General features: G+C 45.3%; 1 protein-coding gene across 1 annotated transcript in view; it reads right to left on the minus strand.

Moving 5' to 3' along the window:
• Positions 1-24,978, minus strand: part of ENPP2 (ectonucleotide pyrophosphatase/phosphodiesterase 2) — a 90,533-nt gene extending 65,555 nt beyond the window's left edge. The window contains exon 1 of the mRNA XM_033155787.1: positions 24,881-24,978. Within this exon, the coding sequence (XP_033011678.1) occupies positions 24,881-24,901 (21 nt within the window). The 5' untranslated portion in view covers positions 24,902-24,978. The remainder of the gene's footprint in view (positions 1-24,880) is intronic.
• Between the last annotated feature and the right edge of the window lie 690 nt (positions 24,979-25,668).

The raw sequence follows: 25,668 nt of genomic DNA on the forward strand, positions 1-25,668 counted from the left end.
GGTTCGGCTTAGTCATGCTGGCCACATGACCCGGAAGCTGTACACCGGCTCCCTCGGCCACTAAAGCGAGATGAGCGCCGCAACCCCAGAGTCGTCCGTGACTGGACCTAACGGTTAGGGGTCCCTTCACCTTTACAGACCAGGTTCAAGCCCCCGCTCAGCCACGAAGCTCTCTCAACTCAACCTCTCACTGGGTTGTGAGGAGGCGAACCATGTTTGCCACCTTGACCTTCATTAGAGGTCAACCTAACAATCAACAAAGAAATATGTGTGCCTGTCTCTAGCATCTATCGTAAATTGCCGAGGACCACAATACCTCAAAGACTGCCTGTGATCATCATCTGAGGGTCTTCTTCGTGTGCCCCCTTCATGAGAGGGTGACAACAGGAGAACTAGCCTTTTCTGCTGTGGCTCCCCATTTGTAGATTGCTCTCTCCAGGGAGGCTTGCCTGGCACCTTCATTAATAATAATAATAGTTTCCCCAGACACTCTGGGCGGCTCCCAACAGAACAAAACTTCAAACATTAAAAACTTCCCTAAACAGGGCTGCCTTCAGATGTCTTCTAAAAGTCAAATAGTTGTTTATTTCCACAGGGCCGGCGCCACTACCGAGAAGGCCCTCTGCCTGGTTCATTGCATATATTTAGGTGCCAGGCAGAAACATTCCTCTTCTCTCAGGCTTTTGGGTGATTAAACAATCTATGGCCTTTTAAACTGGGGCAGGGCTATTGTTAGTTTTGTTTGTAGTTGGTGGTATGTATTTTTCATATTGTAAACCACCCTGTGATCCTCAAATTAAGAGTGGTATATAAATTTAATAGATGAAATAATGAAATCAAATAAATATTTGCAGTACTACATTACTTTTTATTATTAAAGATTTTCTTGATTTAGAAAAGTGTGTGCAATGTCTCTCTCGTGTTTTCTCCATGTAACATTTTTACAAATCAGTTTTGGTTGTTGAGACATTAGGGAGAGAAGTGGGGAGGACGGGGGGATGGGGGGTGACGATGTTTCTATTTTCCTTAATATATGTAGGGTTTGGTGTCAGTGTTGTTTGTGTAGGTTCTCTGTTGTTCTCTTGTGCCCCTTTGGCAGTGAGAGAGGTCGGGGTTGGCGTAGGGTGTGATTGTTCATTTGTGGTTGGCTGTGGTGATCTTTGGTTACCTGTGTGAGTGGGGTGGGTGGGTGTTTCTGATCAGGTTAGCCATATTGATTTGTATGCTGTCGGTAGATTTTTGTCATTGTCTTGTTGGGCTGTGTGTGTGATGAAATAATGATGATGATGATGATGATGATGATGATGATGATGATGATGTCACCCATCCGACTGGCTTGCCCCAGCCACTCTGGACAGCTCCCAACAAAATATTAAAAACACAGCAAGTCATCAACCATTTAAAAACTTCCCTGGGAAGTGTAGTTTGTTAATGGTGCAGTGTGTTGTTAGGAGAGCTACAGCAAGCAAGTTGGTGTGATAGTCAATAGGAGTCTACTACTAACAACTCTCAGCACCCCTGACAAACTACACAGCACATCAGATTCTTGGTGGGAAGCATTTGTGAATGGAGTCTGGTTGCACATCTCAACCCTGACAAATGGCAAACGGAACAACTCTGCCCAGCAGATATTCCGTAGCTATGTGGCGTGCCTACAAACACGGATCGGAATAGCAATGCCGCACACAACCGTGTATTAAAATTAATGGATTTTGTGAGAGAGCATCCCATGCTTTCAAAACACTGCTATTCATCCTTAAAGAAAGGGGAAAAAACTCTGCCTTTGATAAGCAATCCTATGCACAAAGCTGATCATCACTGCGGACACAGTTGCTGCCCAAACTGTCAGTTAAGAAATTTATTTGCTCAGGCAAATTTACCAAGGTAGTGGCAGCTTTTTCTTCCCGGTCTGATGAAAACACCTTTCACTAAACTGTTTACCAACAACCACACTTAAGGAGGGACAGACTTGTGATTGTCGAGCCTGCAGGGAGGGGCAGAGGAAAGACTACTTTCCCAGATTATTTAATAATTATCAGGCGTAGAGCTTGTGCTAGCGAACCCGGTACAATCTGCTTGTGTGCTTTCAATTGAAGTCAAATTGCAGCTTCTGCAATGCATAGGGAGGCACCGAGTCTGGACCACCGAAGTCAAAGGGATCTTTGATCATGATTGCAACGAGCCCAAGGTCAAGTTCACACCATGCAGCTTCGTTAACCGGATGCCTGGTAGGTAGCCCACAATATTTCAAAGACTCGCCACTACCTCCAGACCTGAACCGAACGCACTCGTGCAACCCTGCCAAACTCAGGACGCCTGTGATTTTCAGAGCAGGCACTGGCAGGAGCCATCTGCTGGGTTCTTCCAAACGGCAATTAACAGAAGTTCCTCCTGCTTGACAAGTCATTTCCCCCCCCCCGCTCCCCAGGCAGCTCTTAGTGTATGCACATATATTTTATACACGCACAAATCCACATTGTGCAGCTGTGCCTTTGCCCTGTGGTTTACGTGGCAAAGCAATTGCAATTCAGCAGAGGCCAAGATTTCTCGCTCAAATGATACGTTGCGTTCTACAAAGAGATGCCCAGTTTATTCTAAACCATTCGTATTTGTTTATACTGGATGGCATGGCCTAAAAACACATATTGTTAAAGCAGCACGAGGCTCTGCAGAGGCTCAGCAAGGCATAATAAACCATTTCCTCGCATCGTAGAAGAGCCTCTATAGTCTGGATGAGGAACCTGTGCCCTCAAGGCACTGAGGCTGAAGGTAGTTGGGAATCCAACAGCAATCAGATGATGGAGGGCAACAAGAATCCCAAGCCTGCTTTAGATCTCTTTCACACTGTGTTTTAGGACAGAAAGCAGAAGGGAGCCATTTTGAAAAAATCTTGCCGTCGAATCACACAGAACAGCTGGTGTCTTGTTTCAGAGAATTGTACTGGCTTGCCAGGAGAAAAGACCGACTAGAGGTAGTCCAAGCCGTTTGATATCACACCCTCCAACAATTCTCCGATGATAATAGGGGCGTCCTATTCAATCACCACCACCGCCAACTTATTTATACCCCACCTATCTGATTGGGTTGCCCCAGCCACTCTGGACAGCTTCCAATATGCTCAGTTGTTTAGAGTGTGGTGTCAAGGTTGCAGGTTTGACAGCTGCATAGTCCTCAGTTCCCCTTAATTCTAAAATTCTATGATTCTATGATACAAAAACACAACAAAACATTTTGCGTGTCGAGGTCCCCAAACCACCCCTCAAGTAAAACACACATCACACCAGATATAAGTTTAAGGTTTTTGGCATTAATTTTGGCCACAACTTTATTGAATACAAATTAAGTGAGTGGTTGCTTAGGCATTGGTTAAGACTATCTGTCCCTCTGGGGACAGAACTGACATCCACCCGCCTGTGGAGTCAGTATAGGGGAAAACACTTTGGGGAGAGAATGTGCGCCCGTTCTCCCCAAATGCTCCCAGGGGCTCTTGCGTGGGCCCTGTCCCCCGATCGGGGGAAACGGACAAGCATGGTGAGCCCCTGGATTCCTGTAACGGAATTCCCCTCGCAGCAGCAGCTTTGAAGGGGCAACCACAGCCAACCTGCCCCTTCGCAGCATAGGAGGGGCAACCACAGCCAACTCTGCCCCTCCTAAACCAATTTATAACCAATGCCTAACCGCCAACCTTACAAGTTGTGACTAATTGCTACGCAGTAGGCGAAAACCAGATGGCACCAGCCAATCAGCCAAATGGAAAAATTCCTACCAGGCCCCTGCTCCAAGGCAGACGACCCCATGACAGGCATAGCAAGGTCAATGCAGAGGCCTAATAACAGGGCGGGAGGGCGGGCGATCCAATGCACGAAGCCAGGAGGGCTCCGACGCTGAGTGCAGGGTCATTTATAGGCTCTGGGCTGTCCATCAACAAATTGCAACATATGAATCTCCCCAACTACAGCCAGAGCCCAATCACAGTAGTGGCCATCCAAACAAACCCGCCCAGCAGCAGAGGGGTGACTTGTTAGTCCCCACCGCAACACGTGCTCTCCATGAAGGAGAACACGCTTAAACAAACCTTCCCTATCCAGGACTGCCTTCAGGTATCTTCGTTGGCTCAGGAGCTGCATAACTGCATACCCTCCCACATTTCTCTGATGGAAATATGATCGTCTTAAGTAAAAGTGGGACATTCTGGAATCAAACCAGAAACCAGGGCGGCTTCTGTAAATCTCTGGAGGGTCTGTGATATCAGAAATACTCCCCAGGAGCTACCACGGTGAATTGACAATTTGTTGCTCCTTTCTATGCAGGGTTGAGCAAACTTCAAGCCTAGGGACCAAATATGGCCCCCAAGCCTCTCTGTTTGGCCCTTAGGACACTCCTCAAGTCACATCGCTCCCTGGCTGGAATGGCTCCATGAATTATGACAATGTCTCTGGCTTGGATGGGGAGGAATGTGTGAGTGCATATAGAGATTAGCCTACTACTGTACCTGCACAAAGCTTACACTCATGGCTCTGCCCACTTTTGTTAGAGATTTCAGAGTCACCTACATGCAGAAAGGAAATGCAGCTGTTATCTTCAAGCAATTAGTAGTTGGCAGAAAGCCCAGATTGCTCTCTCTCTGACCATTAGCAAGCACCTGTGATTGGTCAGTGGAGTACTTAAAGAACTCAGCTTTATCTGAGAGGGTGTGGTAGGTGTTAGTGTGTGGTGTTAGGTTGATGAGAGAGAGAGAGACAGAGAGAGGAAAAGATTTTATGTTTTGTTTCTTTTATTTTGTAAAGTCTGTAAATAGTAACTTATGGATGCTAGTTGCTTCAATCAATAAATACTGTATATAGTTATCCAGTGAGTTGCTGAGTTCCTGCGTTGAGCTGTCTAGTCAATTTCACAACAGCCAGAAGCTTCCAGAAAAGTCTGCGTCTAACTCTGCGGTGTCCAGGAATACGTTATACTCCTGACACTAAATCTTCAAAGGTTATGATTGTCTTAAGAACTTTTGCCTCTAACCCCACCTGTCAATGGAATGTGGCCCCTAGGAGATTTCCCAGAAAGGAATGTGGCGCTCGGGTTCTTCGCCCCTGCTCAAACGGTATTCCAAAATCTGCTGGCTAAATGAGAGCACCTCAATCTTACAGTTGGGCTGGCTTTAGAAAAGACCACCTGTCCACCTGGCTTCTGTTGCATTTTACAAACTGGAAGTGCTCTGCGTATATTCTGAGTCATCCCAACAAGAACTCTGCGAGGTAGATCGCTATGACTAGCGCGAAGAAAGTGGGAATTTGCTATAAGGTGCGTTTGTTGAAAGTGAGAGATTTCACTTTCTTGGGTTCCATGATCACTGCAGATGGTGACAGCAGTGACGAAATTAGAAGACGCCTGCTCCTTGGGAGAAAAGCAATGACAAACCTAGACAGCATCTTAAAAAGCAAAGACATCACCCTGCCGACAAAGGTCCGTATAGTTAAAGCTATGGTTTTCCCAGTAGTAATGTACGGAAGTGAGAGCTGGACCATAAAGAAGGCTGATCGCCGAAGAATTGATGCTTTTGAATTATGGTGCTGGAGGAGACTCTTGAGAGTCCCATGGACTGCAAGAAGATCAAACCTATCCATTCTCAAAGAAATCGGCCCTGAGTGCTCACTAGAAGGACAGATCCTGAAGTTGAGGCTGCAGTACTTTGGCCACCTCATGAGAAGGGAAGACTCCCTGGAAAAGACCCTGATGTTGGGGAAAATGGAGGGCACAAGGAGAAGGGGACGAAAGAGGATGAGATGGTTGGACCGTGTTCACGAAGCTACCAACATGAGTTTGGCCAAACTGCGAGAGGCAGTGAAGGATAGGCGTGCCTGGCGTGCTCTGGTCTATGGGGTCACGAAGAGTCGGACACGACTGAACGACTGAACAACAACAAGCGTTTGTCGGCAAGAAGAAATTTGAAGCAGGGACAGCTGATACTCTTAGCTGCTCTCTGCTGGGCTCTTATATGTGAATGCACTGAAAACAGGGAGACCAGTTCTCTTTGGCAAGCTGATCCTAAACGACATGTTGGCAGAAAATGCTGTTTACTTTCAGATGACCCGTTTGCAGGAGCTCTCATGTTAAACAATGTGGCTCTTGATGTTTCATAGGCGAGGACGGACTCCTAAATAGAAGTGGAGTGGCCTGCTAAGGTCTATCCAATCACAAAAGCTACAATCCCTTGAGGGCAGTCATGTGTCCATTGCAGGAAGGAAATGACCTCCTTTGGGGTGGGTGTAACTGCCCCAGTTGCTGTTCACCCACCGCGGGACCCATAGCTGCATAAACACCATACATTTAAAGCACATGCAGAGAGAGAGAGAGAGAGAGAGAGAGAGAGAGAGAGAGAGAGAGAGAGAGAGAGATCGAAGAATCCTGGAAGCTGTAGTTTCCCCCTAAAAGGTAAAGGTAAAGGGACCCCTGACCATTAGGTCCAGTCGTGTCTGACTCTGGGTTTGCGCCGCTCATCTCACGTTACTGGCCGAAGGAGCCGGCGTACAGCTTCCGGGTCATGTGGCCAGCATGACAAAGCCGCTTCTGGCGAACCAGAGCATCGCACGGAAACGCCGTTTACCTTCCCGCCGGAGTGGTACCTATTTATCTACTTGCACTTTTTTGACGTGCTTTCGAACTGCTAGGCTGACAAGAGATGGGACCAGAGGGACGAAACAATGCAGGAGGATTGGAAGAAATTTAAAAGTTATTTGAAAAAATATTGTAATGTTAAAAAAAATTAAATCCTAGGGAAGTATCTATAGGTTTCGGGTTGTAAATTGGGTTTATATGAGTTAAACGGGAGCTCACCCATACAAAGCTACATTTCCCAGCACCCTTAACTAACTACAGTTCTCAGGGTTCTTGGGGGGTGGGGAGGCATGTACTTTAAATCCACAGTGTGTAGGCAGCCCGTGTCAACACAAATACAGCGCCAAGATTCACTTTGAGCAAGGTTATATGCCAGGTATGTAAAAGGTGATTCATAAATTGACGAATAAACAACTTCTCATTTTGCTTCCCCCTCCTGAGAAAAAGGCAACATTGACCCAGGAGCAGGGTGTAATGCTCAAAGGGTGGGCTCCTACGGTAGTTCTAGCAATATATAGGATGCTGGCATTATACCAAGTTGGGCCACTAGCCCATTTATCTCAGTACTGTACTGTCAGCACTGGTTGGCAGCTCATCTACAGGGTTTCAGATGCCGGGGATTGAATTTAGGACTTTTTAAATGCAAGCGCATGCTCTTCAGCAATGCCCACCTAGCCTTCTTAGGGTTTTATAGTGCCTAAAATCTGCTGTGCATCTTCTTCTGAAGCGGCCTTCTTATTTCTGCTAATTCGACAGCATAAATTAAGCTGAGGAAATCGGCATCCGAAAGCACGGTCTTCTTTCCTCCCTGAAGTAAAACAAAAATGCTCTCACTTATATCCAGCTGTGAAGGTGGCGGTGGAAATGGCCGAGGCTAGTTTTCCGAGGGCTGCTTTCAGATAAGATGCCACCATTCGGTGTGTTTGTGTGATTTAAAGAGCATTTTCTACCTCTTTGGACTTGGATAGCTGTTTCAGGATCTATAACTGCACATGGCCTGAAACAGGGGTCAGCAAACTTTTGTGCAGGGGGCCGGTCCACTGTCCCACAGACCTTGTGGGGGCCGGACTATATTTTTTTTGGGGGGGGGGTGAATGAATTCCTATGCCCCACAAATAACCCAGAGATGCATTTTAAATAAAAGGACACATTCTACTCATGTAAAAACACGCTGATTCCCAGACCGTCCGTGGGCTGGATTTAGAAGGTGATTGGGCCAGATCCGGCCCCCGGGCCTTAGTTTGCCTTCCCATGGCCTGAAACCACAATGGGGAAGGGAACTACCTCTAAATGGTGCATCTTAGCATCAACTGCCCTCTTACCTCGCAGTATTATGATTTCAGGATTCAGAAAACCAGATTAGAATCATAGGGCTGAAAGGTGCATTGTAGGCCATCTGTTCCAGTTCCCTGCCTGCTTCCAGAGTCCTGGAGTTAAAGCTTTTCCAAGAGATGGTTGTTCAGCCTCTGCTTGCAAAAAAGACCCCAGCGAACAACTGAGTCCATTGTTCAACTGCTCTTGCTTAAGGATCCCAACCACATTATCTATTTAATGCATAATTATCATACATTTATAAACAAACATGGCTTCCTCCCTGAAGATTCCTAGAAACTGGGGTTTGTTAAGGGTGTTGGGAGTTGTTTGGAAAACCCTATTTCTCCTACAATTTTCAGAATTCAAAATTAAACCACCCTGGAAGGCCTCACTGAGGTCACATCCATACCATACATTTAAAGTGCATTTATTATACTTAAAAGGACGCAGGCGGCGCTGTGGTCTAAACCACAAAGCCTAGAGCCTAGGGCTTGCCGATCAGAAGGTCGGCGGTTCGAATCCCCGTGACGGGGTGAGCTCCCGTTGTTCGGTCCCAGCCATAGTTGTCAACTTTTCCCTTTTTTAAAGGGAAATTCCCTTATTCCGAATAGGATTCCTCGCAAGAAAAGGGGAAAGTTGACAGCTATGGTCCCAGCTCCTGCCAACCTAGCAGTTCGAAAGCATGCGGTACAAGTAGATAAATAGGTACCGCTCCGGTGGGAAGGTCAATGGTGTTTCCATGAGCTGCTCTGGTTTGCCAGAAGTGGCTTAGTCATGCTGGCCACATGACCCGGAATCTGTCTGTGGACAAACTCTGGCTCCCTCGACCAGTAAAGCGAGATGAGCGTGCAACCCCAGAGTCGTCCGCGACTGGACCTAACAGTCAGGGGTACCTTTATCTTTACCTATTATACTTAAACAGTCATGGCTTCCACTGCAAAAATCCTGGTAAACGTGGTGGTGGCAATGAGACCAGTGTTTTTTTTCTTTAAAAAAATGTTTAGGTGTACTCTCATTCTGTCTGAGACTCAGGAAACACCGTGACAGGAAATGAAGCTGCCATCGGGGGTAGCAACAGAACTGACGATTCGCTGTGCTAGAGAAGAAACTTTAAAAATTTAGTTTCTTCTCCCATTAGGTTCACAAAATGTTTAGGGGTATGCATACCCCTGCGTACCCCCCAGGGGGGAAAAAAGCACTGAATGAGACTAACAGCCTTCTCTTTAGTCTTGGGTCACATCCACAGCAAACGTTTAAAGAACATGACCTCACTCAAAGTAGTGAACTGTAGCTTGTAAAGATTTCTTGGGTTGTAGCTCTATTAGGTGTAATCTGCAGTTCTCAGGGTTCTTTTAGGGCGAAGTTGTGTGCCTGAATTGTATGGTGTGCACAAATGCGGCAGTTCAAAATGCCTGGTTTTGAAAGTACCCTTGCTCTCTTCAAAGGTACGGAATAGCATGATTTGTACTTTAGAACGCCCCAGTGAGGATACAGCAAAAAACATCTCAGCAATACAGAAGGAATTAATTAAACACAATTCCGACTGGTGCTAATTCTTATGTAAGCAGACTTTTACTGCAGGGGGTTGCATTACTAATGAACTGGCCCTTTACTGGAAGCAGGGGATGATTTCACTTTCCAAATCATTCATAGCAATCCAAAACTTTCTCATTTGTTGTCATTTCACATAGATGATGAATTGGCCAATATTGTTTAAATGGAAGCTCTTGTTTCGTTGAATAATCAGTAAGAATGTATATTTTATTGTATTTATCTACATCATCTGTGCTCTATAATAAATGTTTCCCGTCATCTGCACTGAGCTCCCCCCCCCCCCACACACAGACTGGCCCCCTCCAGATATTTTGGACAATGGCCATCGCACCCAATCATTAGCCACGCTGGCTCAGATGATGAGAGTTTCACTTTAAAACATCTGGACGGCACTAGATTGGAGAACGCTGGTCAAAAAATATATTTGTATATAATAGGAATAGGAATAATTTATTATTGGCCAAGTACATTTTCCAACATACTTGGAATTTGTTTCGGCTACATTGCAATGTAAACATACAGACACTGTTCCTTTCACAATACAAAGAAGTAAAGAAACCCCACCCATATTTTACCTCCCCTTAAGCTATACAACTACGAATTTAACAATTTAATGGCACAAGGGAAAAAACTATTCTTGTGCCTGGCCAATTTTGTATATGAAGTCCTGTAGCGACGTCCAGATGGAAGTAAATCAAGCAGATGATGACCGGGATGTAAAGGATCTGCTACAATTCTCTCTGCTCTCTTCCTTACTCGGGTAGCATAAATTGTCTCTATTGAAGTTACAATAAGTAACTAAAAATGAAAAGTGCAATTTGAGTAAGAGGCAGGGGGAGAGAGGCGCGGGGGGGGGCTGTCTTTGAGCTGTGGGGTTGCCTTTCTGTAGGATCTGAAGCGTGGCTGTGGATTTGCTGGTCTGCAAAAGTGCTATGTAGTTTGCTTCCACCAACACTTGACTTGTTTATTTAACAATAAAAACTCCAAGAACTGCAGAAAGGTTTTAAGTCTCCAGCAATCTCTCCTCCAAAATGAAATAAAATCAAACCCAACAGAGCCTGTGGGAGAGCTTAGTGGGTACAGCATGAGACTGTTAGTATTTGTATTTGCATTGTAAATGAATTTCACAAAGAATAAAGGCTACTGGGGAAAGGGGGTGGCAGTTGGCAGCTGGCTGGTTATTCTGTTAGTGTATTCTTTGACTGAGAATGTGGAAGCATGGTGACTTCCAGCAGGCGCTGTCCGGAGGAGTTTGTGAGGACAGGCAAGCTATGGGTTAATAACACAGGCACTGCTATGAAGGAGTTTTGAAAACAAAACCCTCTCTTGGGCTCAAAAGAGAGAAACACGTTGTATTCACACACACACACACGAATAATACTTGTTGTTAAAAAACACCTGAAGGCAGCCCTGTTCAGGGAAGTTTCTAGTGTATGATGTTTTTACTATTTCCTTTGTGCGAAGCTGCGAACAAGAGTGGCTGGGGCAACCCTGTCAGATGGGTGCTATATAAATAATATATTATTGGTATCATCATCGTCATCATCAACTGTTGCCAACCTGATATATCTTCAAGTCCTGTGTAAGGTGTCTATTTTATCACAAATAGCTAGCACCAATGTCAATAGGGATTTTGGCAAACCACAGAACAAGCAGAAGAAAACAAGGGACAAATGGAAGTGTGGCTGTGCCCTCGCCCAAAAACAGTGCCAGCCCTGTTGTTCAGTCATTCAGTCGTGTCCGACTCTTCGTGACCCCATGGACCAGAGCACGCCAGGCACCCCTATCCTTCACTGCCTCTCGCAGTTTGGCCAAACTCATGTTAGTAGCTTCGAGAACACTGTCCAACCATCTCATCCTCTGTCGTCCCCTTCTCCTTGTGCCCTCCATCTTTCCCAACATCAGGGTCTTTTCTAGGGAGTCTTCTCTTCTCATGAGGTGGCCAAAGTACTGGAGCCTCAACTTCAGGATCTGTCCTTCTAGTGAGCACTCAGGGCTGATTTCTTTGAGAATGGATAGGTTTGATCTTCTTGCAGTCCATGGGACTCTCAAGAGTCTCCTCCAGCACCATAATTCAAAAGCATCAATTCTTTGGCGATCAGTCTTCTTTATGGTCCAGCTCTCACTTCCATACATCACTACTGGGAAAACCATAGCTTTAACTATACGGATCTTTGTCGGCAAGGTGATGTCTTTGCTTTTTAAGATGCTATCTAGGTTTGTCATTGCTTTTCTCCCAAGAAGCAGGCGTCTTCTAATTTCTACCATTCCACAAGATGAAGATTTTTTGCTGTGTGCCTTTGAGCCCCTATCAGTGGGACGCTTCTGGTGACGCGACCAGAATACAACTCTTCTTGTATTGAAGTCGCTGACCCTGGACTCTCCATACGGCCCTTCTGCAGCTGTTGCATAACTGAACACAAAACTCCTGTTTCCCCTATAATTTCTGCAACATCTGATGAAAGGTTGCACATGTAGCATGCTCTGCTTCAGAAGCAAAGCCTCACAAGTGGGCCACTGCTAGGGAGCTCATTCCTAAAGAGCCCCACAACCGCCAGAAACCTCGCTCAAGGTCATGGGGAAATCTGTAATTTTGTGCCACTTCTTACCACAATAAGAAACTTTGAAGGAGGGGATAAAACTGAAACTTTGTTTTGAAAGAAGGGAGGAGAAGTTACATTAAAAAGTGTGCTAAGAACTAGCATTGGTTTTGGATGTAATAAATTGCCCTTTGTCTAAACATCTCACAAACGGTGTTGGTGCAGATTGCTTACCACACCGCAATTCTGTGTAATCATCTGCTGATTTTTTCCCCTTTATTGAGAGAAAAAACCCCATAACAAAAGCAAATACCTTAAACAAAGATTATCACACCACAACTGTGACAACCTAAAATTTCTTTCAATTCTTCACATAGTCCTTGTTCTTAAAAAAATCTAATGTAAAAGAAATATTGACTCCCTTCCACCTATGTGTGACTTCAATCTTTCATTTTTATCTTGGTTGTTGTGTTCTTAGCATAGCTGTCAACTTTCCCCTTTTTTTAAGGGAAATTCCCTTATTCCGAATAGGATGCCTCGCAAGAAAAGGGAAAAGTTGACAGCTATGGTTCTTAGCCTTAATTTTCCTTTATGTCTCTTGTATCAATTTCTTCCTTCTCTTAATTAACCCTGCAAGCATCACGCATTGTGTATCAATATGTTTACCCCAGAACAATGTTTTTTCCCCCAAATACTCTTTTACACAATCCCATTCTTTTATTAATTTTTGATCTAATTGTTGTCCTCTTAGCGCTGCCGTTAATCTTGCCAAATCTATATATTCACAAAGTTTAATTTGCCATTCTCTTATTGATGGTTTATTTGGTCTATTAAAACAAGTTTTTTCATAAGGAATGGCCCTGGAACCTGGTGGCCCTTCCTTAGCACAGACTACGGTTTCCTAAACTTGGGTCTCCAGCTGTTTTTGGACTACAATTCCCATCATCCCTGACCACTGGTCCTGCTAGCTAGGGATGATAGGGGTTGTAGTCCAACAACAGCTGGAAACCCTGGCATAGACCTTGGTTATAAAACCTGCAGCCCTCCAAGGTGCTGTTGGACTCCAGCTTCCATCAACCCCAGCCCCACCCACCATGGCCAATAATAGAGAATGATGGGAGTTGTCATCGAGGCATCTGAAGGGCTTCACATTCCCTAGGCCTGCCACAGACATAGCAATCCCCTATTCAAAGCTTCCTTTCTTTCTGGGGCACGCAGACTCTCTGGAAAAACCTGAATGACTCTCGGAGGCTTATCTACAAGTGTGCATTGGTTTTATATTATGGCATGATCTGAAGTCACATGAGGCTACCATGCTGCTGAAGCTAAACACATCTGGACTTGTTCAGTGCTTGGATGTGGAAGATCAACTGAAGCCCCAGGTATACTAAATGAGGTTCCATGGTGGGATATAAACAAACACCTGTTATGTTCACCCCTCACCTGTATCTCAGAATCCTAGTTACAGGTGGGTAGCCGTGTTGGTCTGCCATAGTCGAAACAAAATAGAAATTTCTTTCCAGTAGCACCTTAGAGACCAACTGAGTTTGTTCTTGGTATGAGCTTTCGTGTGCATGCACACTTCTTCAGATACACAGAAGAAGTGTGCATGCACACGAAAGCTCATACCAAGAACAAACTCAGTTGGTCTCTAAGGTGCTACTGGAAAGAATTTTCTATTTTGTTTCGCTCAGAATCCTAGAATCTCTAACTTGGTAAAGGTGCTAAGAATTCTGTTAAGAAATCCCTAACCTCTCTTCCACATCCAAATTTTAGTTCCCATTAAAGAGGGGCTGACTATTAAACAAAATTTCAAAGGATGGCTATGTTTCGGTTCATATGTAATTTCAGAAACTAAGAATTGGGTAGGTTCACCTTCACAGCACAAACTGAACTGAATTCCCCTGGCCCATCCCTAGAGTAGAAGGATCAATCTTTACAAACATCACAGTCACCGTGATTCAGTTTATCTTTGTGTTATATATGTGGGTTTTGTTTTGTTTTTTTGCAATTACTGCAAAGCTTAGAAGAGGGAGATGTATGCATGCCTCTTGCTGGTTAGAACAATACTTTTTGTTTTCCCTGAGAAAGAAAAATAACTGAAACATTGTTGGCAAAAACAATAGATAATGTTTTCTTATTTGGTTTTTTAAAATAATTTGTAACAGAGAATCTACTCAGTTGTATTTCATATCCCGAAGAAGAGATGGAGCACACATGGAAGTAACTAAGAGACAAGCTGTGTGGTTTTTATTGTATCCCAGCAAGTCCCCAGAATTTACATCCAAGGACACCAGAGCTTCTTATAATTGCATACTGCCAAGATGAAGAATGGCAGGGTGTCTGTAGATGTTATTCTATTAAATGAAAAGAAACAAAAGTTACACCTTTTCGGTCCCAGTTTAAGAGCTGAGCCTTCTGGTCACTGAAACAGTCTGATTTTAATGTTGTGTGCAAGCCATACATTTAAATAACATTTTCACCTCCAAATAATCATGGGAACTGCAGTTTACTAATCACAGAGCTCCAATTCTCAATAAACTACAGTTCCCAGTATTCTTTTTGGGGGGGGGGGTATTGGGAGGTGCTGTAGATGTATGGTGCATCCACAGCCCAAGATTTGCTGTCCAGTTAAGCAGATTTTTTTTTTTAAAAAAAAAAAGCAAAACAAAACAAATGGAACTGTTTCTATACATAATTGCCCCTGGGATTCTACCATTGGCTGTTTTTGGGTACCAAATGTGTTTGTTTTAAAGACACACAATAGAGCAGTTGTGCCATATCAAACCTGTCTATTGCTACAGGAGAAACTGAGAAATTTAAAGAGAAAACTAGAACAGTATGTCAATAGGGTGCAAGAATAATTAAAGAGACTGTACTGTTTCATAGAGGACACGGGTGGCGCTGTGTGTTAAACCACAGAGCCTAGGGCTTGCCAATCGGAAGGTCGGCAGTTCGAATCTCCACAACGGGGTGAGCTCCCGTTGCTCGGTCCCAGCTCCTGCCAACCTAGCAGTTCAAAAGCACGTCAAAGTGAAGTAGATAAATAGGTACCACTCCGGCGGGAAGGTAAACGGCGTTTCCGTGCGCTGCTCTGGTTCGGCAGAAGCGGCTTAGTCATGCTGGCCACATGAACCGGAAGCTGTACACCGGCTCCCTCGGCCATTAACGCGAGATGAGTGCCGCAACCCCAGAGTCATCTGCAACTAGACCTAATGGTCAGGGGTCCCTTTACCTTTACCTTTACTGTTCCATAGAATCATAGAATTGTAGAGTTGGAAGGGACCCCAATAATCATCTAGTCCAACCCCCTGCAATGCAGGTGTCTCAACTAAAGCATCCATGCCAGATAGATGGCCAGCCAACCTCTGCTTAAAAACCTCCAAGGAAGGAGAATCCACAACCTCCAAAGAGAGACCGTTCTACAGTTGAGCAGCTCTTGCTGTCATAAAGTTCTTCCTGATGTTGAGTCACAATCTCATTGCCATGAGTCCTACCCTCCAGAGCAGGAGAAAACAAGCATGTTCCCTCCTCTATGTGACAGCCCTTAAGATATTTGAAGATGGCTCTCCTATCTCCTCTCAGTCTCCTCTTTTCCAAGATAAACATATGCGGCTCCTTCAACCTTTTTTTATTTCACAAATTAAAAAAAACAGCAAAGCGTTTTAAAAACTTCAGTTTTCCTGGGGGAAATTCTGAAATCTCTCACCCGATTCTGCCCACAAACAGATTGCTGTTTCTTGGCACAACTGAGCCTTCCCCCCAAGCTGGTGTCCTCCAGATGTTTTAGACTACAACTTCCATCAGCCCCAGCCAGCGGAGTTATGGAACAGGTCGGGGAACACTGGCGTAAACAAACACGTGTCACTTTCCTCCACATCAGCAGATAGCGTTCCAAGCCCATCTGCACCAGGCATTTAAAGCACCACTTTAACAGTGATGGCTTTCCCCAAAGAACCTTGGAAACTGTAGTTTGCTAAGAGTGCTTAGAGTTCTTAGGAGACCCTTATTCTCTTCCTTGGGGAGCTCTAGGAATACAGTGGTACCTCGGGTTACAGACGCTTCAGGTTACAGACTCCGCTAACCCAGAAATAGTACCTCGGGTTAAGAACTTTGCTTCAGGATGAGAACAGAAATTGTATGGCAGCAGTGCGGCAGCAGCGGGAGGCCCCATTAGCTAAAATGGTACCTCAGGTTAAGAACAGTTTCAGGTTAAGAACGGACCTCCAGAATGAATTAAGTTCTTAACCCGAGGTAACACTGTAGTGGTTTCTGTAAGGGAAATATACAGATACCACACAACACTTAGGGTCCAAAAAAAGGTTTTTCTGTTAGGAGGATTTAGGAGCCAGCGTGGTGTAGTGGTTGAGAGCGGAAGACTTGTAATCTGGTGAACCAGGTTCGCGTCTCCGCTCCTCCACATGCAGCTTCTGGGTGACCTTGGGCTAGTCACACTTCTTTGAAGTCTCTCAGCCCCACTCACCTCACAGAATGTTTGTTGTGGGGGAGGAAGGGAAAGGAGATTGTTAGCCGCTTTGAGACTCCTTAAGGGGAGTGAAAGGTGGGATATCAAATCCAAGCTCTCTCTCTCTCTCTCTCTCTCTCTCTGGGCTACTGGTTCCCTGCCCCCCCGGCTCTAAACGGTGCCCCCACTAACCACAACTCCCTAACGGAGGTCAGCTCCCAGCAGGCATGCAATGGAGAGCACAGACATCTTTGTTGCTAAGTCCTGAACACTCCTATTGGCACCAAACTCTCACGACTCGCTCTTCCTCCCAGGATCAAAGCCAGTGGACAAAGCAGAAAGAAAGAAAACCATCTGGCGACAACAGCTCAAATATTACTGCTTCTCTTGGATAAACAAGCATTATCTTAATGATGTCATTACTTCCACCAACGTAGACATCAGAGGAGTTGGGCTGGGGCACGCAGGGTGGCAAAAGAACCTGGGTGATGTCATCCTCTCTCAATTCCTCATTCAGCTGGTTCGCGATCACATGCAGTTGCAGCTGTTAGCCATTGTGCTTCACACAATCCTCATGTTTCTCCTGCCCTGCTCCAGCAACTAGGCAGACATCCAATACTAACAGGCCAAAAGGTGCCCCACAAAGACAGCATCGTGCAACCCACAAGCAAGGCCTATGGCAGAACCAGTTCCGGTGCAGGGCTGTCCCTATTTCCTCCTGTGCATTTCAAAAAGGTGCAAGTCAGATGAGGATGTTAGCGGAAACAGGGAGACTCAGCATGAAAGTTCAGTAGTGATGAAGTGGGCTTGCCATAAGCCCGGAATTTCTCCAATTCAAACAGCAAAATTTGTGCAAGAACAGAACAGAATAGGGAGGAAGCTGGTGACCCAATTCCTAGTCAGAACCTATTCTATGCTTCACTTCCTGTTCAATAAAAGCCACCTCCCTTCTTCTACTGCTTAGCACGGCCTTCCCAAATCATGACATGCTCCAGATGTTGTGAATTACAATCCCCATCATCCCTAAGCATTGGTCATGCTGGCTGAGGCTGATGGGAGCTGCAGTTCAACAACATCCAGAAGGCAACAAGCTGGAGAGGCTGGTATAGCAGATATCTTCATGATGCAGCAGCAGCAGGAGAAGTGGGTTCACTATACAACAGTAATGGCCAAACTTGGCCCTCCAGCTGTTTGGAGACTACATTTCCCATCATCCCTGACCACTGGTCCTGTTAGCTAGGGATGGTGGGAATTGTAGTCCCAAAACAGCTGGAGGGTCAACTTTGGACATCACTGCTATACAACATAACACCGGTGCAGAACATCTGCATCTTGCCCATAAGAGAGATCGGGAGATTCCTCCTGTTCTGTTCCATTATTGCTCAGATGTTCACATAAATAGAAAGGGGGAGGCAGGTGAAGAACAACTCTGAGCCTACTCCAGATGTGCATTTACACCCATCCACACCCATTCTCCAGCTGCCCTGTGGGAAATATCCCAGTACTGGAAATATCAAGAGAGACCTGTGAGGGCAGGCCAGTGAACCGTCTGGCTCAGCATCCTGTTCTCGCAGTGATCAATCAGATGCCTCTGGGCAGAAGCATATCTAAGCTCCCTCGGCAAGGGCTTTACTGGCCCCTTCAAAGCCGGGAGGGACCACGGACCAGTCTGCTTCTTGATGCCTTTCCTGCTCTGCCACTGCAGCCATCGGGGTCAGATCTGCTCTGCTCTGCTCCACCTTCCTTCCTTCCTTCCTTCCTTCCTTCCTTCCTTCCTTCCTTCCTTCCTTCCTTCCTTCCTCCTCCTTTGGCCCGTCTGTCTGAGTGCACAGGCGGGTGGGCTCCTAACCCTGCTACGCCCTGCTTTTGGGAAGTCTGCAAGCAGGACCTGAGTGCAACAGCACTCTCCTTTCTTGTGACTTCCAGCAACTGGTATTCAGAGGAAAGGAGGGCAAAGACCCCAAGTCCAGCCGGACTGGCCCTTGGCACACATGGGGTCCTCTACCACCAGCTTTCCCGTGGGGAGGATACCAAATCCCTTTTTATATATGTGGAAACTATTTTTTTTCCATGGCTTTAAAGAATGCATTTTGAAGTTACTCAGCCTGCCTTAAAAGGATCGGTATCCTGAAAGGAGCGATATAAATAACTCTGATTAATTCCTCCTCTTTGAACTCTCCTGCACACCATTCCCCAGGAACACCAGCTTGGGAATTTCAAAAGCAGGTCCAAAATTGGGGCATGGGCAGCTTTCAGCTCCTTGGCATCTTTTACAACCCCCTCTACTTTTCCTTAAAAAAAAAAAAATCCGATTAGTTACAGCGCTGTACTGTTTCGACTGTGTGCAGCTTTCGCAGGCACCTTCTCCTTGGAGACCAACCTTGGAAGTTGAGCCTGGAGCCACCTGTACCTGTGCCATCTTGGATGCTGTCCTAATGAACCACAGCAGCAGCCTAGGGCTACTTCACTACTGGGCTTTATGGCTGAGAACCATCAGATTCTACCTTATACGAAGTCAGCCCATCAGTCTAGCTCAGGATCAAAGAGTCCCGGGAGCTGCCAAGAGTGCATCTGCAGCAGCACAACCGGATGCCTTCATTTGCCCCAGCTCCAACAAAACATCTCTCTTCCATATCGGTCTCGACAACCACAGCAGGCACCGTAACCTTCCAACACTTTGACTTCACTCCTCCTTTGTCTACTGAAACAGGATAGCTCAGCTGTTTGGAGCCAAGGTTGCAGGTCTGATCCCCGTATGGGACGCCAGCATATTCCTGCATTGCTGGGGGTTGGACTAGATGATCGTCAGGGTCCCTTCCAACTCTAGAATTCGATGGTTCTATGAAAAAGATGAATGCCAACTGCTTCTCTTCTGCCTCCTGTCACCGGATGGTTACAGCATTGCTCTCTCTATCACGGGAGGCTTTTGGTTCTGGCCTCCTTTTAGTTCAGAACACCAAGGCCCCATCTGCCTCAATCTGCCCTTTAAACAGTCATGGCTTCCCTAAAGATTCCCGAGATCTGTAGTTTGTCAAGAGTGCTGAGATTTATTAGGAGATCCAGATTCCCTTCCCAGAGCTACAATTCCCAGAGTTCTCTGGGAAGAGAATAGTGATCTGCTAACAACTCACCTTAACAATGAATCCAAAGATTAACTGGGGGGGGGGGGACACAACTGTTTAAAGTGGCATGGTACTGTTTTAAATGTATAGTGCAGATGGTCCTTAGTTACAGGATTCTCTGAAGCATACAGCGAGGAGGCTACCTCAAGCCTACCCAGCTGTGTGACCACTGGTGTTGTGGTCAGCTTTGAAGTACAGTATAGGCAATTTTTTGCAACAGCCCCCATAGCTACAACCCTCCACAGAGACTCCAAGAAATGCAGGCAGCTGTGTTGATCCATTGCATAGCCACTCACATCAAAGAACAGCAACACATAGCACAGTACCCAATTTATTAGGATAAGCTAACAGTCCTGGAACAGTATAAAATTTGTTGCGCTGTGCAACAGCACAGGATTGTTGTTGTGAGAAGAGAGGGCTTTTTTTCCACTTATGGTGGGAATATCCCCTGGTTTCATCATTTTGGTCTGATTTCTATCAGGAAATACCTAATATAATCAAACCAAGTCTCTCCTCATGTCTCTCCATTGCTGAACATGTGGGGTGATCAAATGCAAGTTTCTCATTCTAAAGAACTTCTGGCAGGGTGTTGGCTGCAGCCAGGATTTCCATAGCTCAACAATGGAAAACACTACAAAATGTGCACCTTTCTTTATGGTTCAAAAACTTGTGGGCTTTGGCTAATGCAGGGGAGAAGAAACCCAAAACCATAAGCTGCAGGTCTGCAGAGGGATGGAAATCCCAGAATGTTTATATGCTATCCAGCAGGACTTTATTTTCTGTTTTGCATTGTTTTGCACAACACTCACTATCCGTACCATCTTAGGAAATGTGGCTTTCTTGAGTTATTCTTGTGTGTACCTATTCTTTATACCTATGGTACTAGACGTCCTGCGCTTCTGTTGTTGTTGTTGTTCAGTCGTTCAGTCGTGTCCGACTCTTCGTGACCCCATGGACCAGAGCACGCCAGGCACGCCTATCCTTCACTGCCTCTCGCGCTTCTAATGTAATTTAATTTTCCAGTATTGTTTATTTGTATTTGTTGCTATATGTCAATAAACAAACATGGTTGCACTAGGTCGACAGATTTTTTAATTGCGCAAACCCAAATTTCCATTATGCACTCCTGCAAAATAGTGACAGTCTGGAGGCAGAATTGTTGTGCTATTTAAGGATGCTTGTAAGTCCCCCTAGTGTTAAATCAACACCTGTGCACTTCACCTGTGCACTCCCCTCCAAGCTCACCTACCTACAGATGACTTAATAGACAGGTAGGTTAAGAAACCTCTCCCCTACTCTCCAAGATACAAATTGGTGGAACCAGTCATATGCTCAAGTGCCGTGATGTCACCCAGTTAATATCACCCCCTTTTCATGTTTCGGGGATAAGTTAACCGATGATCTCATGCATAGCTGTGAGGTGGCTCAGCCCTGCCATTTGGGTAGTTTGACCTTTAAAATTCAAAAACAATGTGTGGGTTTTGCTTATAAAACAAGTATGGTCAAAGGACTAAGTAATTTGCTCACCTGGTGAGGGACTCCCTGGGTAAATGAGCGCAGCTATCCATTTGCAATGAGTAAACTGTGTTATATTCCACTTGGCACTCTGGGCAGCTTCCAACAAATATTAAAATACATTAAAATATCACAGATTAAAATTTTCCCTAAATAGGGCTGCCTTCAGGTATTTTCTAAATGTCAGGTAGTTGTTTATCTCTTTGACCTCTGCTGGGAAGGCATTCCACAGGGTGGGTGTCACTACCAAGAAGGCCCTCTGCCTGGTTCCCTGTAGCTTCGCTTCTCGCAGTGAGGGAACCGCCAGAAGGCCCTCGGTGCTGGATCTCCGTGTCCGGGCTGATGGGGGTGGAGATGCTCCTTCAGGTATACTGGACCAAGGCCGTTTAGGGCTTTAAAGGTCAGCACCAACACTTCGAATTGTGCTCGGAAACGTACTGGGAGCCAATGTAGATCTCTCAGGACCAGTGTTATGTGGTCCCGGCAGCCACTCCCAGTCACCAGTCTAGCTGCCGCATTCTGGATTAATTGCAGTTTCCAGGTCACCTTCAAAGGTAGCCCCACATAGAGCGCATTGCAGTAGTCCAAGCAGGAGATAACTAGAGCATGCACCACTCTGGTGAGACAGTAGTCACTGGTGCTTCCTAGGCACCCTCAGCAAGTGCCATCGTGATGGGTGGATGGAAACACACAGCTGCCAAGGTCTTTGCAGCCCCCGCTGGAAACTCTGTGGCTATTGCGCTTTCACATAGCTGCTAGAGCAATTCTTGCTAGCCCAAGCTTTGGTATAATAGCAGTCTTCCGAGCTGAAAGACAGCATGCCGTTTTGGGAATAAATCCCACTGAATTCCCCAAAAAAATAAACATGCGAAGAATCACTCATACTGTACGATTCCTTTCAGAGAGTTAACAACTATTTTAAAGACCCAGTTCCACTAAGAACTACTGGTAAGTTAGACTTGCTGAAACTAATGTACCTAATGTAGACGTGCCTTTTAACTTTAACGGGTCTACTCCGAGTGTAATTGCTGTTTTGTGCTCGGGATTTCCTTCTCTCCCATGCCGTGTGGTTGTATCTGGTAGCAAAAAGTCATTACAAATTAGGCCACTTATTATTTAGCTGCTGCGGAAAGAAATAATCAGGCAAAGTCCACACACACCCCCCAAAAATCCATCCAGTAAAAAACATACAACACCCCTAGAGTTGGGAGTTTTTAAAAAAATTACTCGTTGCGGATCAAACTCATGTTTATTGTGAAACACAATCTACTTCTGAGGGTAACTAGGAGTTTCCTGGATATGATTCATAGCTTTTAACCGAAGTGCTGCATTGCATCTTTCGGGACAAGGGCTCCAAGAGAACGACGGAAAAGGCATTATTTAAGAACTGGGTAACACAGCAAACCAGTCCCTTAGCAAAAAGCAATTTGGAGTTCCCCTTCGTAAGGAATTTTCCAATGACGGAAAATACCAAGGGAGTAGTAGACACTATGTCAGCACAGCTTACCATTGAGGTACCCTCCCAGACAGGGGCAGCTCCTGGATGTTGTGCTGCTTGAGGCAAAATGCCTTGCCGCTGCCTCCTGCCCCATCATCCATCGCCACAAGCTTGCCCTGCCAAAGCCATGCCACCGCTGCCACCGCCCACAGCAAAGGAGGAGGAGGAGGCGGCAGTGAGCAGTGTGCTCCTTAGGCCCAGATCTGCCCCCTGAGGCAACTGCCTCAACTTGCCTCATGGGTGGGCCGGCGCTACACCCAGTGATGGGCCATGAAAATGGGCGGTTAAGAACTCTGCGGGGACTTCAATGAGATGGCAAAACTGACATGTTTAAATCAGAGAAGAGTCACAGCTAACATTTGTTAAAGATTGGAAACCTCTCATAGACTTTTTGCGTGAAAAGAAATGGAAATAATGGTATCTGAATTTGAGGATTGGAGATAATGTTTGTTTACAGAAAGCGCCTTTGTTGGGTGTTGTATTGGACTGAATGAAGTGATTAAAAAAAAGTGGACAAATGAAGAACCAGAAGTTCTTTGTTTTCTGAATCTTATTTTTTCTATTTTTATCTTTTAACTTCTTTTCTACCCTTTTTTTTTTTAAAAAAAAACCCTCTCTTTTTCTATTTTCTACCACTGGCTTTATCAGCATCTCGTGTGTTTTTTTTTGATAAATAACTTCTGAAGCTATCCTTGGTCTTCTCTTGTAAAGAAAGGAGGGGACACAAACCACCATTGCTAATTACTTAAGCAGTGTGTTGGCGAGAAACCACAATTTAAGGACAGAAGCAAATGTTGACAGTTAGATTCTCCCTACGTGGGTACCTATATGGAAAAAAAAACTTTAAAATAAGGATTATTGTGCTTCCTGGCAATCTAGGGTAGGTTTGGGTGTCGTTTTTTTACAAAGCTAGCCAGCCCAAGATACCATCTCCATAAAAGATCTCATTAGGAAATACATACAATGATCTGCAAGGTATTTTTTTATCACCCTGCCGCTCTAAACAGCAGCTCCTATTTTGTAAGCACTGGAAAGAGGCTTAACTGCTGTTTGAAGGCATTATCACTTTGGGAAGGAAGTCCGCACACATTTCTCTGATAAATGAAGCTTAACTACAAGGGATCACAGACCCAGCGCCTGTGCAAATTAAACCCTCAAACATCAGACATAGCAGATACAGGCCGACCACCTTTAAAGCAATTTCACTCCAGAACAATGCCTCCAAATTCTTTGTGCTCTGAAAGAAAGTTGTTTCGAAGCCAGTGACATAAATCAATTTCAATTTGCATTGCTCCTTCAGAAGCATTTATTATCCTTTCTTTAGAGTTTCAATTCAATAACAATTTATTCGACCGTCAGTCAGAACACAATCATCCATACAAATTTTAAAACCTGAGACAACTCAGAGGGGTTTACACTAAAACATATACTAAAAGTAAATTATACATAAAAACCCATATCGATACCATCGATTTTGACCTTACGCTGTTTAAGGGCCAAAAAAAGAAATTTGGCCACCTCAAAGGTTGTGGTACCAGTAAAATTATTCACCAAAAACGAAACCTGACATTCTCCATCTACCAGGCTAAGGTGGCCTAAGAGTGGAGCTATCAGTTTTTGTCTAAGGGCTACATAAAATGGACAGGTCAGGAGAATGTGTTCCGTTGTTTCAACCTTTCCCAAGGCACAGGGACAGACTCTCAGAGCATATGGGACTCCCTTATATCTTCCCAACAAGACCGCTGTTTCCAGGACATTTAACCTTGCTGCTGTGAGGAGTCTACAGTGACATAAATCTAAAAGTCACAATCAACTCGGAAAAGATTAATTCCTCTCCAATAGTTTGGACTCCGTCCCTAGTAAGCCTGCTTAGGCTTGCGACATTCACTGTATCCAGCGTGGAATGCTTTTCCGACTACTGTTCTTAATACTATGCTACAATTAAGATGTGGCTTGCCTTAAATTCTCCACATGTTCGTGATGCAATAAGCAATCCCCGCAATTGTAAATGCTTCCTGCCTTGCCTCTTAGCCTAAACACATTTCTGCCTATGCAGAGGTCTACTTGCAAGCCACCTAACATTTCCTCAAAAGTAAATCCCCAAGTAGGGGTGTAATAAGAGTGCAGCTTCAAAGCAGTAAAACAGGCAGGATCCCTTCTCTCTCCCCCCACCCCCAGCATCGCATATTCATGGTGTAGCAATTAAACGAAAAACAGAACAGTGGATGGGAAAGGCAAAAAGACATATGTACATGTGTCTTACCAGTTTGCTTTTCTTAGCCATGGGTTGAACAAAATGCTGGTCAGCCCTATTTTCTCTTTCTGGTGGACTCCGAAAGCTTTCCCTTTCCTCGTGTGGGATGCAGCCACCCTGCCTCTGGCTTGTGTTGTTTTGTCCAGTGTATCGTTTGCGTTTGAGATCGGTCCGGTGCAGATGAACTCAGGGTGCCAGCTGTCCCCGAAGGACAATGGTTCAATGGGAAGATGTCTTTCAGACAAAGGAGCTGCTTCCAGGATTGATTCACTCGCTCTCCCCAGACCCACACCACACACGACCTTTCCCTGAAATGACTCCGTGGAAAAAAGTGTCATCGCTTCCCACCCCCTACGGAGACCGGCTTTTTAAAAGCATAAGCTGGCTAGGCAAGTTTAATGAGTTTGACCGCCACCAGCAACAGCAGCAGCACATTCAAGGGAGGGTCTCCTATCCAGAGGTAACAATGCATAGCTAGCCGGATTCCACTGGAATAGTTTCATGGGATGACCTTTGGTAGAATTGCTCAAAGCCTCTCTCTTTTTTTGGTAAAATGTCCTCAACTTATCAACAGCCCAGACTGAAAAATGCAAAGACTGCTTTACAGCAGACCCTCCCTGTAGGGAACCAAACGTACCTGAACAGCACGATCCTATGCATGCTTACTCAGGCTACGCACACACCATACATTTAGACCATCCCTGCCCTGCAAAAGCAAAAAAACAAAACAAAACACTAGGGAACTGTAGCACGGTGAGGGCTAACTACAGTTCCCAGCATTTTCACAGCAGGCGACC

This window comes from Lacerta agilis, chromosome 7 (assembly GCF_009819535.1).
Source record: "Lacerta agilis isolate rLacAgi1 chromosome 7, rLacAgi1.pri, whole genome shotgun sequence".
NCBI lineage: Eukaryota > Metazoa > Chordata > Lepidosauria > Squamata > Lacertidae > Lacerta > Lacerta agilis.